This window comes from Epargyreus clarus, unplaced genomic scaffold (genome assembly GCF_041222505.1).
Source record: "Epargyreus clarus isolate Ecla_fem2 unplaced genomic scaffold, WU_Ecla_fem_2.2 ptg000027l, whole genome shotgun sequence".
Taxonomy (NCBI): Eukaryota; Metazoa; Arthropoda; class Insecta; order Lepidoptera; family Hesperiidae; genus Epargyreus; species Epargyreus clarus.
In genome coordinates this window covers 10,335,112-10,352,310 of record NW_027332234.1, presented here as the reverse complement: position 1 = coordinate 10,352,310, position 17,199 = coordinate 10,335,112, and the positions used below count along the sequence as shown (strand labels likewise).

Genomic DNA, 17,199 nt, shown 5'->3' with positions numbered 1-17,199 from the left:
ATTACACAGACGAAAACAGTTCAACATATAAAGAAATGAATAATGTTATATACAAAATGTGCACAGATATTTCGAAAACAGAGAGTAGTAAGAAATACTCATTTAACAATAAATAATTAGTTAATGACCTAATCATACTTTTAAAATATTTATTTATGGTATAATAACTATTAAGTGAGGGTTGATTGTCATGCTAATTATTTTTGTTTTGATGTATAATTACTTGCTAAGTATATAAGAAGAAAGTGCCATTTTCATATCATTACCAGTTGGTTTACAACTTCATACACGTATAAACGACCTCCTCTGTAACCCTGTTCTACACATCATAATGGATAGTTTCCAAAAAATTTATACAACTGTTTTCGTCGATGAAAGTCAAATTGAAGAAGAACTTGCAAAAGTTTGTGAAGAAATAGAAATTAACAATGAACTCATCGATATATGCAGACAAGTCGAAAGTGCAATCATAAATCAAAGTAGTCAACACGATAAAGAATCGCTTCAGACTTCCTGCTTGCTTGAAAATCCTACTAAGTATGTATATTTTTTTTTTTCTACATGCATTTCTTTCTATATTACATTATTTAAATCTTGAAATATAAATACATTTTTTTTTTTTTCATAGTCAACACCAACAAGTCGGAGGTGCAATGAAGAGAAGCAGCTATGACATCGACAGTCCGAAGGCCAAGAGGATAAAAGTTAATGAAGGTGCTTCAACGTCATCTGATATCAACCTCACAGACAATGGAAAGGTTATGTGTGATGTTTGTCAACGACTTGTAAGTAAAAGATATTTTGCCAACCACATAAAAAGTAACATTCACAAAAATAATATTTTTAAATCTCATAGTACTCAAGCTAATGTTTCAGTAATCGAATCAGCTTTCGGTCAGCGAATAATTTCATACAGAATCAAAAGTAAATTAAATGAATCAGTAGATACACTTAAAACGCCCGAATTATTTTTTAATTCAATAAAAGATAATATTTGTTCATTGATCGAAGAGTCCATTAAAATGCACATTTTGTTTAAGATCAATTTTATACTACATGCAAATTTTACACAGCAAACCAAAGATCTTACAAACACATTCGATTTTCAAACATGTAATTATACTGTTTCTCAAGGTGATGACTTAAATATTTTTTTTTCATCATTAATTGAGACGTTATCAAATAAAATCAGTTCATTCGAGAAAAAAGATAGCGGTTGGAGTTTAACGCAAATCAAACATTTAGAAATGAATATAAATAAATTCAACCCACTACGTGGCACTTCGTATATAGACCTACCTCATGACATTAAAGTAAGAAAAGCCGTTATTAATGTGCAAAACGCTGACAATATGTGTTTTAAATGGGCATTGCTTTCCGCCTTATATCCTACTACTAGTAAAAGTAATAGAGTTTCATCGTACAGCATGCATTCAAACAAACTAAACTTCAATGGCATCTCCTTTCCAGTAAAGCTTTCGGATGTACCAAAAATTGAAAAATTGAATAATATAAGTATTAACATATTTGGATTAGAATATAATCGGGAGAAAAAAATTCATGATGTAATTGGACCATTAATAATGACTAAATTTCGTAAAAGTGTACATATTAATTTGTTATACCTTAAGAAAGGTTTAAACGCTCATTTTTGTTATATCAAAAATATGTCGCGATTGGTGAGTAAACAAATTTCTAACCAAGAGCATGCAATTTTCTTATGTGATGGATGTTTATTACATTTTCCAACTCAACAGCGATTAGATGATCATCAGGAAAATGATTGCGCTCATATTAAAACCAATATACCAGATGGTACTAAAACATTGAAAGACTGGTTCGGAAAACCAGCGGCAAATAATAAAATAAAATTTGAGAATTTTAACAACAAACTAAAATTACCCTTTGTTATATATGCTGACTTTGAAGCATTTTTAAAACCAATAAATGTATGTTCTAATGATCCGTCTAGGTCTTACACAGAAAATATTCAAAAGCATGATGTGTATAGTTTCGGTTATTATATAAAATGTTCGTATGATGATACTTTATCAAAATTCGAAACATATAGTGGGCCAGATTGCGCAACAGAGTTTATGAAACGTTTATATGAAGATTTAAAATTAATATGTACAAAAAATATTTTTCAAATGAGGCCTAAACCTTTATCTAGTGATGATGAAAATAATTTATTATCGGAATCTAAAATTTGTCATGTATGTGAAACGAATTTGAACGAAGATAAACATTTCGATTTTGACTTTCATACTGGCACTATTAGAGGTGTAGTTCATGAAATCTGTTTAAAAAAATTTAAGACTCCGCGTTATATTCCAGTATTCCTACATAATCTGAGTCATTATGATGCACATTTTATTGTTCATGCCCTAAATTTTGTCGATGGAGAAGTAAAAATAATTCCGCAAAATAAAGAGAGGTACATTTCTTTTTCAAAAACATTAACAGTAAATAATAATCAGATAAGTCTAAGATTTGTAGATTCATATAAATTTTTATCTTGCAGTCTAGATCAATTAGCTAAAAATCTTAGTGATGAACAATTTCATGATTTAAAAAGAAACTTCCCTTGCAATGACGACTTTACCAAATTAAGGAGAAAAGGAATTTATCCCTACGAATTCATGACTTCTTATGATTCATTAAAACTCAAGTCACTTCCAACTCAAAGTGAGTTCTATAGCTCGTTAACAGATTCAAATGTCTCCGATGATGATTATAATCGTGCAAATGAAATTTGGAAACATTTTCGTTGTCAAAATATGTTAGATTACTCAAACTTATATCTTAAAACTGATGTATTGCTCTTGACTGACGTTTTTGAAAACTTCAGAGAGCTTTGTATTAAGACTTATGGGTTAGATCCCGCTCACTACTACACTGCTCCAGGGTTAAGTTGGGATGCAATGTTGAAGTATACAAAAATTGAATTAGATCTATTGATGGATTACGAACAAATAGCATTTTTTAAGGCCGGTATCAGAGGTGGTGTATCTCAATGCAGCAATCGTTATGCAAAAGCAAACAATCAATTCATGGAAGATTACGATAAAAATGAACCTCAATCATATTTAATATACTTGGATGCTAATAATTTGTATGGTTGGGCTATGTCTCAATATCTACCCACTGGAGACTTTGAATGGGTAAACCCTGAAACAAACTTTAATGTATCCGATACATCAAATATTGGTTACGTTTTGGAAGTTGATTTAAAATATCCTGATGATCTCCACGACTTGCATTCTGACTTACCACTATGTCCTGAAAATATATGCATTGGTAATTCAAAAGATATAAAATTAATTTCAAATCTAAACGATAAAATTAAATATAAAATACATTACAAAAACCTTAAACAATGTCTTAGTATGGGAATGAAGGTAACTAAAATACACAGGATACTAAAGTTTAAACAAAGTCCTTGGTTAGAGAAATATATAGATTTAAACACAAACATGCGGACATTAGCAAAGTCTGTTTTTGAAAAAGATTTCTATAAATTAATGAATAATTCAGTATTTGGAAAAACTATGGAGAATATAGAAAAAAGAGTAAATGTTAAGTTGTTAACACATTGGGAAAATAGAGGTAAAATTTTAGGTGTCAACGACTACATTGCAAGGCCAGATTTTAAAAATTTAAGTATATTCACATCAGACCTAGTGGCAGTACAAATGCTAAAGTGTAAACTTAATTATAATAAACCAATATATTTAGGATTTTGTATTTTAGATATTTCAAAGACCCTTATGTATGAATTCCATTACAACTACATGATTCCTAAGTTTCAAAACAAAAATAAATTATTGTATACGGATACAGACAGTTTAATTTACCAAATATTTACAAACAACTTTTATGAAGATATAAAACCTGACCTTAAGATGCATTTCGATTCTTCTGATTATCCATCTGACAATATTTATGGGTATCCACAAGTTAACAAAAAGAAAATAGGTTTTTTCAAAGACGAAAATAATGGAAAAATATTTAGAGAATTTGTGGGTCTAAGATCTAAAATGTATGCAATAGATGTTGAAAACAAATTTGTTGCAAAGGCTAAAGGCGTTAATAAAAGTGTTACAAAAAATATGCAAATGCATAACTATAAGGCATGTCTTTTCGAGAAAAATATTCAATTCGGAGCAATGTTAAGATTTAAATCAATCAAACATAAAATTTATACACAAAAAATAAATAAAAAATGTTTATCATACAGCGACACTAAGAGGCATATTTTGCCTAATGGTATTGACACATTAGCTTGGGGTCATTACAAACTTAGATAACAACGGTGAAATATTGGTTTACTTGCAAATATGTTTAATGTAATTCTTTGAACTATATATTATCTTAATTGTGTTTATAAATGTGTATGTCTAGTTTATAATTGTTAGTTTGGTAATGTATTTCAATGTTTGTTCCTGTAAACCATTTCATGTATGTGTTCTAGTTTTAAGACAAATTATACTTGATTATTATAAATGTATATTGTTCATTAAATTATCTTCATTGTTAAATAAAACGTTGTGCAGTCAACTTGTTTTAAAAATGTTTCATTTCATTCATCCCTTTACTGCAATAGTTGCTGGTCCAAGTGGATGTGGAAAGTCACAATTCGTTACAAACTTCTTGAAATATGTAAAAGATATTTGTAGTACAAGTTTCGATCAAGTTACATGGTGTTTTGATGAAATGCAACCTTTATACAACTTGAAACTTGTTAATTACCATCAAGGTATGCCAGATCTTAGTATGTTTGATGGGAAAGGTCCCCAGCTTGTTATCATCGATGATCTTATGAGAGAATCGGATGGCCGCATCGTTGACATTTTTACAAAAGGAAGTCATCATAGAAATTTGAGTGTGTTTTATATAACTCAAAATTTGTTTCATCAAGGTAGAGGTCAGAGGGACATTTCCTTAAACTCGAGTTATATAATATATTTTAAAAATCCACGTGATAAAACACAGATTCGACACTTAGCGAGACAAGTATCACCTGAAAATACTAAATTCATGGAAGATTCTTATAAAGATGCAACGACAGAACCTCATGGATATTTAATGATAGATTTAAAACAAAATACTAGTGATATATGTAGATTAAAAACAAAAATATTCCCTTCTGACTGTTACTGTACTGTATACTTACCTACAAAGGGGTTTAAATATGCAAAGCAACAAGAAATTTCCGTCATTTATTAATAATGTCTCGAACCTTGAAGACACATAAAAAGTTTTTAGAAGCTCTTCATATTCTTAAACCAAAATACCAAAAAGCACTCTTAAAATCCTGCAACGAACAAGAGATAAATTGTATTTGTGAATGTATCTATAACGTTTTACAAGGTAAAGTACAACTCCCAGAAAATGAGAAGAATAAATTAAAGAAATACAAACACTTACTTCGACAACTGGTGCGTAAAACTACAAACAAAGTCCGTAAAAATATTATAATTCAAAAAGGGGGATCATTTTTACCAATAATATTAGGTTCAGTTCTGAGTGCACTAGTAAATACCCTAACATGAACATGGAACACGCTAAGAAAATGTTACTTATAGATCCAGGTATAATAGAAAAAATTAATCAACAAACAATGTTAGACAGTCCCATGTCTAGACTGGATGCCGAAATGCAAAATATATTAAAAAGTAATATTGAAGATAGAGAAAAGTGTATTCTCTATTTACAAATTTTACAAAGGTACCTACACCATACTCAAGAAGACCGAAAACCTTATGAGTTACCTATTGTTACTAATTTTTCTGATGTTAATACTGGTGATACAGATAATATCAAAATGAAAATTGATAATAATAAACTGGAATTAGATACGAATAATAAATTTAATTTAAAGAAAGATTTTAGTGATATAAAACTACAGGAAGAAGCTAAGACTAATATAGTTGCTGAACAGACTCCAAAGCGAACAACAGTTGATATAAATGAACACGAAAAGGTTAACTCACCAACGTATACACCGAAACAAATATTGAGAGTGATACCTAAAACATATTTAAAGAAAGGTGAGCTGTTGCTAGGTCTCTTGTCTGATCACAAGGATAAAATTAATTGGGATGGCGAGGGTACTGTATTCATAGACAAAGTTAAAATTCCTGGAAGTAACATCATAGACTTGGTGAGTGATTTTATTAGACCAAGTAGAAAAATTGATCCAGTAGGATGGCAACAATTTGCAACTTTATTGAAAGATATCAATACACCAGTTACCTACCTTGGTAATACTAAAAGAACTGGCTTTATAACTCAGCTAATATTAGATGAGCATAAGAACTTTACACCTCGAAAAGATCCGAATTCAACACCAACTAGTACTGAAAGAGAAAAAGTAAAACCCAAGAAAAAATTAGTCTGGGAGAAATGGAGCCCTTATTAGAAATAAATAGTATTTATTATAACCCTTCTCATCCTGCTGCATTCGGTAGTATTAATAAATTAGCCAAAGCTATGAAAGGTAAAATGAAAAGAGAAGATGTAAAAGATTGGCTACGCTCACAAGAAACATACACATTACATAAACCTGTAACAAGAAGGTTTTCCCGTAACAAATACATACTGTCAAATTTCAATATTCTTTGGCAAGCGGATTTAAGTGATTTGAGAACATATTCTAAGTACAATGATGGATTTAACTTTATTCTTTGTGTAATTGATGTATTTAGCAAATATGCATTTGTAAGAGCTATGAAAAATAAAAATTCATTTAATATTAAAGAATGTTTTGAAAGTATTTTCATTGAAGCTAATGCAACACCCATACATATTCAGTCTGATAAGGGTACAGAATTTATTTCCAAAGATGTGCAAAGTTATTTAAAAAGTAAAAATATAAATTACTATACTACTAATAATCCCGATATTAAAGCAAGTATTGTTGAAAGATTTCAAAGAACCCTCAAAATGAAGATGTGGCGTTATTTTACACACAATAATACTTATAAATATATTGATGTTTTACAAGACTTGGTATATGCATATAATCATAGTTATCATTCAAGTATTAAAATGTGCCCCTGTGATGTTAACTCACATAATATTATGACTGTATGGAATAATTTATATGATAGAGATAAGAAACAAACAGAAGCAACAACACAATTACCTAACTTCCACATCGGTGACTATGTAAGAATAACCAAGTATAAGCATATATTTCAAAAAGGATATGAATCTAATTGGAGTGATGAAATATTTATTATATCCTCAATTATAGATCGGTCTCCATGGGTTGTATACACTTTGAAAGACTTACAAAATGAAACAATAAGTGGGACTTTCTATGAAAAGGAGTTACAAAAGGTATCTTATAATCCTACCTCAAGTTATAAAATAGATAAAATAATCAGTACGCGATATTCTGGTGTCAGAAAGCAAGTGTTGGTGAAGTGGAAAGGTTATCCAGATAAATTTAATAGCTGGGTGTTGGCCTCTGAATTAGAAAAAATATGATGAAAGAAAGTTTCTATTTAACATTGCTAAGTAACAGTTCTATGGAGTACTTTCCTGATAACAAAACAACGAAGTTTTCAACAAAATTACCAAAATCCTTAACGCTAGATGGGGAATGGTCAGTTGGAGTTGCCGAATTTCAATATCCATGTACCATGTTTACTGTACAAGAACATGAAAATATTATATATATTACAAAATCCATGACCATGCCAGGCGATCAAATACCATCCTTAGTATATTACAAGACTCATATTCCAGCGACGAATTATGACAACATAGATCATATTTTGGTAGCTTTAAATAATACAAAGGAAAATATAAAATTTCGTTATGATGAAGTATCAAAATTAGTTTGTGTTTCTGTTACCGATAAATCAATAAGATCAGTGAAGCTATCTCCTAAGCTGTCGTTTCAACTTGGGTTTGAACCTGACAGGAATCTCATTGAAAGAAACACAGGAAAGTGTCCTGCAAATTTACATTTAGGTCTACCATCACAATTATTTGTATATTGCGATATAGTTGAACCACAGATAGTAGGTGACGTCATGACTCCTTTACTAAGAATTATACCATTAGATCCAATGAAATATATTTATGGGGCGAATAAAATGCATGTTTTTTCACCTCCTCACTATTTACCAATCATGCGACGAGAATTTGACACTATTGAAATAGATATAAGGTCAACCACTGGTCAAAAGATACCATTTCAATTTGGAACTGTGTGTATCAAACTTCACTTTAAAAAACACAACAATGTTTTCTCATAATAATAATAATAATAATATGACTTGCCCCTACGAACATTATTATTCCCATCAAGCTGGTTCTGGTATTGGAGTAATATATAAAGGAGCCGCGTTTCAACGTGGTCATGGCATTGGCAGTTTTTTAGGAGGCTTGTTTAGATCAGTTTTACCTTTGCTTTCAAGGGGTGCTAGAGTTATAGGAAAAGAAGCACTAGGCGCTGGAGTTGGTATTTTGTCGGACTTAGTGAATGCACGACCCATGGAGGATTCAATAAAATCTCGCCTCAAGGACGCTAGTTCCAATTTAAAACGAAAAGTTGATGAAAAAATTGATAGAATAAACATGTCTGGATCGGGGTATATAACGAAGAGAAAGCGTCTTTCCTCACTCAGTGCACGCTCAGCTGCTAAAGTGAAAGCTATTAAAAAATTGGCAGTTTCTCGTGCCAACATAAAAGATATTTTTTCATAACTAATAAATTTAAGGAATTATGTCTTTCTTACATAGTCATTCTTGTGAATGTATAAAGTCTGAACTAGATTTATTTGCATTGCCATCAACACAAACAAGTATTGAAAATGGTATTTGGATTCATTACAAACCAATTTCGTCTCTTGCTGATGATGGACCAATAGAATTTCAAGTACCAGGATCTGGTGACGATTACCTAGATTTATCGCATACGTTAATACATATTAAAGCAAAGATAGTTAACCTAGATTCATCAAAAGTGAGCACACCCACAGTAATAGCACCAATAAATAACTGGTTACACTCACTATTCAGCCAGTTAGATGTATATTTAAATCAAAAACTTGTGTCACCACCTAATAATACATATGCTTACCGTGCTTATTTGGAAACTCTGCTGAACTACTCTCCTGCCGCAAAGAAATCTCATTTGACTTGTGGTCTTTGGTATGAAGATGCAGCTGGTCAAATGAACTCAACAGACAACACAAATCCTGGATTTCTGAAACGACAAAAACTAGCATCTGAAAGTAAAGAAATAGAAATGATTGGACATCTACATGGTGATATATTTAACCAAGAAAAGTTTTTAATTAATGGGGTTCAAATGAGTGTCAAATTAATTCGCTCAAGAGAATCGTTTAATCTGATGGGTTCTTCTACTGATATAAAATGTAAAGTATGCATTACGGATGCAACTCTTATTGTTCGTAGAGCACGAATAAATCCAACTGTACTCCTCGCACATCAAAAAGTCTTAGCCTCTACTACAGCAAAATATCCTATTACTCGAGCTGAAGTCAAAGTTTTAACTATACCATCAGGGGTTCAGGGAAAGACTCTTGACAACATTTTTCTGGGGCAAGTACCTAAAAGATGTATAGTTGGATTTGTAAACAACACAGCATTCAATGGAAGTCTTACTAAAAATCCATTCAATTTTGAAAACTATGCTATGAACACATTTTGTTTATATATTGATGGCCAACAAATACCTTCAAAAGCATTGCAACCATCATTCGAGAATGATATTTTTACTGCAGCCTATCACACTTTATTTTCGGGGACTGGTATACATTTTCTAAATGAAGGTAATGGAATATCTAGGGAGCAATATGCAAAAGGTTACTGCCTATTAGCGTTTGACCTAACTCCTGATTTGTCATCAAATTCCATGACTCATTGGAATCTTATAAAGCATGGCAGTGTAAGGGTAGAAGTTCGGTTTGAATCAACTCTAACCGAAACTATTAACTGTATAGTGTATGCAGAGTTTGATAACGTTATTGAAATTGATAAGAACCGAAATGTAACCGTCGACTACAGTAGTTAAGATAAATTTATATACTTAGATGTAAGTAAAAGCCTAATAAATGTAATATATTATACCTATTTGAAGTCTTTCATTCGAGTTAAACCATATTGCGTCCCTTTAAATATAAGGTTTGGATAATTTTGCTCTGCATTTGTAAATAGTGTATTGTACCTATCAGAGGTATCGATAAGTAGGCATGCACAATGGATACAATCGAGATTCAGAAGCATTTAAGTAAAATTCATTGTAGCTTGAAAAACAATGTCTATGCAGCAAACCGATTACCGCTATACGTTAAGACTCCAATGTACTTGATAAGTAATTTGGACCCTGACAGTGAACCAGGCTCTCACTGGGTAGGCATGTACATAGACAGAAATGGCATCGGTGGGTATTTTGATTCATATGGCCGACCACCAACAGGCCATCACAAAGCCTTTTTCAGAAGGAACGCAAAGCATTGGGATTTTAATAGATATAGAATACAACTTGATTGGTCTTCAGTTTGTGGAGAATATAGTCTTACATACTTGCATTACATGTATTATGGAAATACACTCAGAGATTTTTTAAGCCTGTTTTGTGAGGATAAATTGATAAACGATATTGTAGTATCGCAATTGTTCAAAAGGTTGTTTTGGAAATAATAAACAATGTCAATACGAAGTTTTTTTTATTGCATTACCATGCGCATACCCCCATCATTAACGACACAGTGATAATGACCCTATTATGTTGTGAGGACAGCGAGTGGTGATTAGATAAGTAAGGTCCGTATTGTTATATGGACATAGCGAGCTTAATGAGATAAGGAGGTGATTAGATAATGAATTAGAGGTCGTTATTCATAAAAGCTAACTTCGTAAGCAAAGGAGATAGCGTAAAATAAATGCGTGCAATCGATCGGGCGTGGTCGGAAACCCCCATTTTGACACCAAACTTTTTTTTTTTTTTTTTTTTTTTTTTTTTTAGCCGGGCTCGCCCCTCGATCGTGGCAAACAGGGCAGCGGGGGGACGGGGAAGCGAGGGGGAAAAGTCGGTGCTCCACAACCGGTGAATAGAGAGGGGAGGGGGGGGAAAATCGGTGCCCCAGAACCGGTGAATCCCTACTACTCCTATATTATTTGAACATATAGGTAGGTTGGTCTCTACATTCGCTAAACCAATATGTACCTACATGTAGTCGACGGAATTGATCAAAAAATTGTGACAACAAGAAATTAAAATAAAATATATTACGAAATTAAGTTCCTAATTTCGACCAAATTTGTGCGCATGAAAGCAAATAAATGATTGAAATATAAAAAGGATATAAAATCAAAACTCGACTGCTTCTCCAGATCAAATGACATCTTATAATATGATCAAATATATAAAGTAGTTTGGGCCCTAGATGAAGGAGTTATAGGATAATATAAACGAACTTGCAGGATTAATCACGATATATTACTTGGAATCTGTACACTACATTAAACATACACTTGACAGACAGACTGAGCAAATCAAAGAGTGACACATAGATATATTTAAAAGTAAATTAATTTACATTGAGTTTATATATGTATCTTCAACACTAGAGCGTGCCATGGGCTGGCTGCCTGGCATTGTTCAAGTTTGTCATTTAAACTTGAAAAAGATTAGCTTGAAAAACATTACCCTCAAATAAAACAGACAGGTAATATATTACTAACACAGTTTTGTTTGTAATATGTCTACAATAAAACAATGGTAGTTTTAAACAAGCAATACCTAACATGTTTTTGGCTGGCAAATAGTTTTTTCTTATTTTTCTTATAAATACTTATGACTAAATAACTCAGGCAAAGTCGCGAACAAACCCTATACGCTATAATATTACAGAAATGCGTCTCGCTTGAGATCACAAACGCGTTAAAATTGGCTTTTAAAGCGAATTTGTCTCCATTTTGAATGCTATGAGGACCATTAAATGGTTCTTTGTCGCCTATTGATTTGTTGAACGATCTACACGTGAAATATTATACAGGTTGATACATTTCTGCGACCCATCATACAATAAAAATAGTATTTTATTAATGCATTGGTCTTCAATTTAGTAACACACCCTCAACACAGCATATCATATCCTCGTATTATGATGCATATTAAATTTGGATAATATTTAACCTTATTAGGCATTAAATCCTTTTTGGCTACCTACTACTATTTATAGCCAATTTTATACCGAATTACGTACTTAAATTGGCATAATAACAAAAATAGTATAAATATTTCAACTAAATTTATTTTCTTGTAATAAATAACGTTATTTTTAAAACACGCTGTATACAGAGAATAGGTTTACGAATATTAAGCAACTAAATAACAACAAAGGACATAATAACATCAATAACTTTCATAATAGGACAGTATAAGTCACAATCGATATATTTTCGCTCGGATGAATCCTTTTCCATATATTTAGCGTGAATTTGTCTCTAAACGTATTTCTATTAACGCATAATGATGACACAGTTCATGTCTTTCGAACACCTTGAAGCTTCACAATGGCTCCCATTTAACATCTATAAAGCTTAGTTATCCATATTTTATTGCATTAAGAAACCATTCTCAGCTGTGACAGAATAAGAATCCATTCTAAATACATATGGATACTATTAATAATAATTATAATTAGGTATTTATCATAAGTTACCTTTAAAATCTTTTAAAGCTGTAGAAGTTTATTAAACTGCACTTGGCGACTAGAACAGAATATACCTTCCAATGCCACACTTATTTCTGCCTAATAACGGCAGTGTTAAGCGCTGCTGTGTTTAGGTTTGAAGGGTGTGGTAAGGGAGATACACTTAACTGAGGCATTCCAAGTTAGACCTCAGGGGTAGCGGCGTATCTGTGGCCGTCATTAGGTAAGAATCTAATATTTTTTGGGGTTGGTTACAGAGGTTCATGCATGGCAATAGCCACTATCAGGTGGATTGTATGCTCGTCTGCTACTCCTGTTATATACCCTGTATAATATACCTACCCTCCTGTAATATACCCTTAGCCTTTCTCATAAGTAGCCATGTAGAATTGCGGCTTGAGTATTTTCTTGTAGAAATAAAACACTTTGAATTTTTGATATTATATGTATATTTAAAAAAAGTGGACTTTTTTTGTTTTTCGCAACATATTTCATAAACGAATAATAATAAGGTACCTAAAACAAAATTGAACGTTGCTTCTTTAGGGCAGATTTTGAGAGCGCACTTCACTCCACCATCCTCTCAAAACTGTGATACCAACTGATGATAGATTTGCAACTTAAACAACTTAAAGAAATTCCAACGGAAATGCATAGGTTCTTGTTGAAACGCTAATAGCCACTTGAGCATTGAAAACATCTTTTTTGGAATATCCACAATGGCGGTAACACTTCTGCTAAGAGCCATTCCAACTACCAAGGTGGTAGGATAAATTCGTAAGTGATTTAACCATTAATTTTTTTGGTTGTAACCTTTTCTCCGCCTCACTGCTAGGTTCTAATTATTCCCTATAATATGAAGTTCATTGACACCGACAAACACCACGCATATCATTACCACGCAGATCCTTTAAATACACTGAAATTAATGATTTAAACGTGATAGATTGGGAGTCGAACCCGGAACCCTCCGTATCAAAACTGAGTACAGAAAGATAAGTATACCTATCTACCCATTTACTCAGAAAGAAAATATAAATAAAATTCGAATTAAACATTCGTCTCACCAGGAATCGAACCCAGAACCCATGCCGTGATCGTCCCTAGCACTCAATCGGTATACCCAATTTGCCGTGCGTGAATAGCGGTCCACGTGTCGCTTTGAATCGCCATTGTTCTGCTCCGTATGGGATTAGGCCCTACGGTCTTAAGATCTCTGATAACGTACCTTTCATACCGATAGATCGTCAGAGATAAGGACAGTAAACGGCTATTGTTTAGTACAAAACTTGACGAGCCAATACGAGAGAATTGAGTGTGCTGAAGAGTACGACGCCTGACGTATTTGTGTCAATCATCCTGTTTTTGTGACTAACGGTGCCAATTTGTTTGGTCATTGATGACAAAAAAGACACGTTCCTAGTTTCACTAAATTTGAGTTGAGTGTCTGAGGAAACTGCTGAGTCAGGGATTTAAAATCAAACAGAAGCAAAAATTGTCCTGTAGTTTGGTCAGTAGATAAGGGAATGCACTAGAGACATGCGAAGTAGCTTACATACATATAGATTTGTGTCAAATCCGCCAATGAAATTGCTTAATATTCATTCAATAAAATTTCGTTTAACGAAAATCAATTGACACACAATAGCTTAGACACCTCGCACATCTCTGGTAGAAAGCCACCCTTGATAATAGAATCAAGATATTGTGTTATGTACAGCCATCTCCAAAAGTAGATGAACAGATTAAGATTTCAAATATACCTATACCCCATACGTTCATAAGTAGCTGAACATGGCTAGCACCATAATTAGTTGAACGTCGTAACGTTTCAAAAGTAGATGAACCCGACAGCGTCAAAAGTAGCTGGACAGTGATATATCATATTAGTGACGTTACCTATTTCCCACATACGGTGTTCAGCTACTTTTGACGCATCAGTGTTCATCTAATTTTGACGCTTTACAATGTTCATCTAATTATAGTGCTAGGGGTGTTTAGCTACTAATGAACGTTTGAAGTCTATAAGTATTTTTGAAACTCTGATCCGCTCATCTACTAGGAAGTGGTGTGTACCTATGTCGAAAAATGAGATTCTAAAGTTTATTGTGAGTTATCATTATACTAAGAATACATTTTAACATAAAATGATTTCAGGAAAACAATACAACAGGTGGTTCCTTAATCATCAGAGAACCATTAAAAACGTGCCAAAAATAACACTTCAAATGGTATCATTTGTTTCCGAGATTCCAAGAAGCGTTACTTACATTTGTTAACAATGAAAAGTGTTGCTGACCAAACAATTTATTCAAGGCTCTATGATGTTGCCGCCCTCCAACTTCGGCACTTCAGAAGATGAGGCGGGGCACTCAATACCATTATACTCGTACATTACAAAATCTTGTTCTCTTCGAAAATGGTAGACCATATGGACCCAATATTATATTTTACATAAAACGTGTAGAAAGTTTTTTTTATTAATGTTACTGTAGATTATACCTAAATTCGATCAAAAACTAAAAACTATATATTTCATTAAAAACGATGAAAATTAAATTTTAACTATTGATATAAGATGAATCTACTGATATTAGATTTATAAGTAATTAAGTAAATAATAGTCACTATAATGATTTTAAATTAACACGTATTACGAATGAAAATTTAAAATAAATAGTATTCATAAGCTGTAAGAACATTTACTTTAAAATTTTTGGGAACAATAAAAAATGACTTAAATTTGGATTTTTTTAGTTAGCATTCCAAACGTCATCTGTTATTTTTTACATCACACTTCGAAAAGTCCTTATTGTACAATAAAATTCTTGGAATCCAAGCGGATCTACGGTTAACAAATATAAGTGATCTTGACCAAACAATTTACATCTAACGCCTTCGGACCCGCTAGGCGTGTTTGGGCGGAGCAGCATTTCTTACAAAACTCATCTTCAAGGTTCTAACCTTCCTATTTTAGGTAACATCTGCTTACGTTAAAAAAATAACTTAAGCTAATAAAATCGAACATAAGTAATTTTTATTTGTTACTTACGTTAAAACATGTGATTGTTATTTTCACTGTCTCACTAAAACAGCAATATTAAGTATGTGATTCATGACGATTAAATTCTGTGATTAGAATGAAAATATATGTGTTTCTGTTTCTGTAAAATTTTATAAATTATTATATCTTTTTATATTAATAAACATTTACAACGAGCTAGTAAAAGTATATAAAAACATAACAATATTTTTTCTGATTAAAAATAATCCATGAAATTTTTATTCCCCAGAAAATATACAAATGTAACGAACATGGATATTATAACAACCTTTTTTACACTTACCAATTTCTCAAAAACCAAATCTACGGTCAATAAGACGCATCTTGACCAAACATTACATGTCCGCCTACGGTCCCAGTCAGGCGTGATAGGGCGGGGCGGTCGAAACCTAGGGCGGGGTGCTGTTTGCTTGTGACTTCCGAGAACGCTGCCAATTTGTTCAGATTAATTACATAGGCGGACACTTCGAGTGTTGAAATGGTTTTCGAAAATGTGTAGTGTCATTGCAATTTGGTTTTATAGAATTGTTACGACACCATATGCCTGTATAAAAAAACGTAATTATAATTTTTATTCAACTAAAATATATATGCTCAGACGAGAATTATATAAAAATAAATAATACACCTATTTATATAATCTATTAAACCTGGACCAGTAGGACATATTATTTATAGGGGGTTGATGTAGATAAATATTTAGAAGCAGATAAATATGTAATTTACTTGTTACCCCTTCCATATTATATTATGACTCTATCGCAAAGTTGTATCATCGACGACGTAAATCTATAGATACAATATTAATATCTATCTAAATATCATCAAAAATACCTTATGAGTATCTATATAACAATACTGAATTAGAAATTTAATCACAAGATGTATAAAACTTAAATAGCAAAAATAATGTTTTTCAATAATCTAAAAGCTTATCATTTATATCTTCAAAATGATATCTCCTACATGGAAAACAGTCATAACTACGTTTTATTATGAATACCTTATAATTAACAGAAAGTATATTTATCTACGTTAATAGTCTTAAACATATTTCACGAAAACCCTATTAACACGGAACTTTGGGCGGGGAGATGGGCGGAAAGTGTTTGAAACGATTAATTGTCCTAGATTCCTCTCCAAATGAGCAGGTGCTCTAATACCCTTATTAATCCCTGAAGGCGTGACCAAATACCCAGCTGAAACTAACAATGTGTAAATTGAATTTTGTTAATTGCTTTTCCTCCAATAAATGTTGGCCAAATAGTTATTTGCTATTATAAAAAGGCGCCGACCGATTTGGATTAAAAATAATTATTTTTTTACGCAATTCTTTGATGAATATACAAGTTTTATATTGAATTAATGTTTCTAGTAAACATGGATATTCTTATGGAAAAAAATCTAATCACAGACCTCTGATTTTTCAAT

General features: G+C 32.1%; 1 protein-coding gene across 1 annotated transcript; it reads left to right on the top strand.

Moving 5' to 3' along the window:
* The first annotated feature begins 208 nt into the window (after window positions 1-208).
* Window positions 209-4,310, top strand: LOC140754180 (uncharacterized). The gene is made up of 2 exons (XM_073089134.1): window positions 209-537; window positions 629-4,310. Exons 1-2 carry the CDS (start codon window positions 332-334, stop codon window positions 4,308-4,310), a joined length of 3,888 nt encoding a protein of 1,295 aa, XP_072945235.1. The 5' UTR covers window positions 209-331.
* The last annotated feature ends 12,889 nt before the right edge of the window (window positions 4,311-17,199 follow it).

Bases quoted from the DNA above. Each gene is read 5' to 3' on its own strand.
- LOC140754180 (XM_073089134.1), top strand. From the start codon at position 332: ATGGATAGTTTCCAAAAAATTTATACAACTGTTTTCGTCGATGAAAGT. The intron at 538-628 runs GTATGTATATTT...TTTTTTTCATAG, and splicing joins TTGCTTGAAAATCCTACTAA to TCAACACCAACAAGTCGGAG.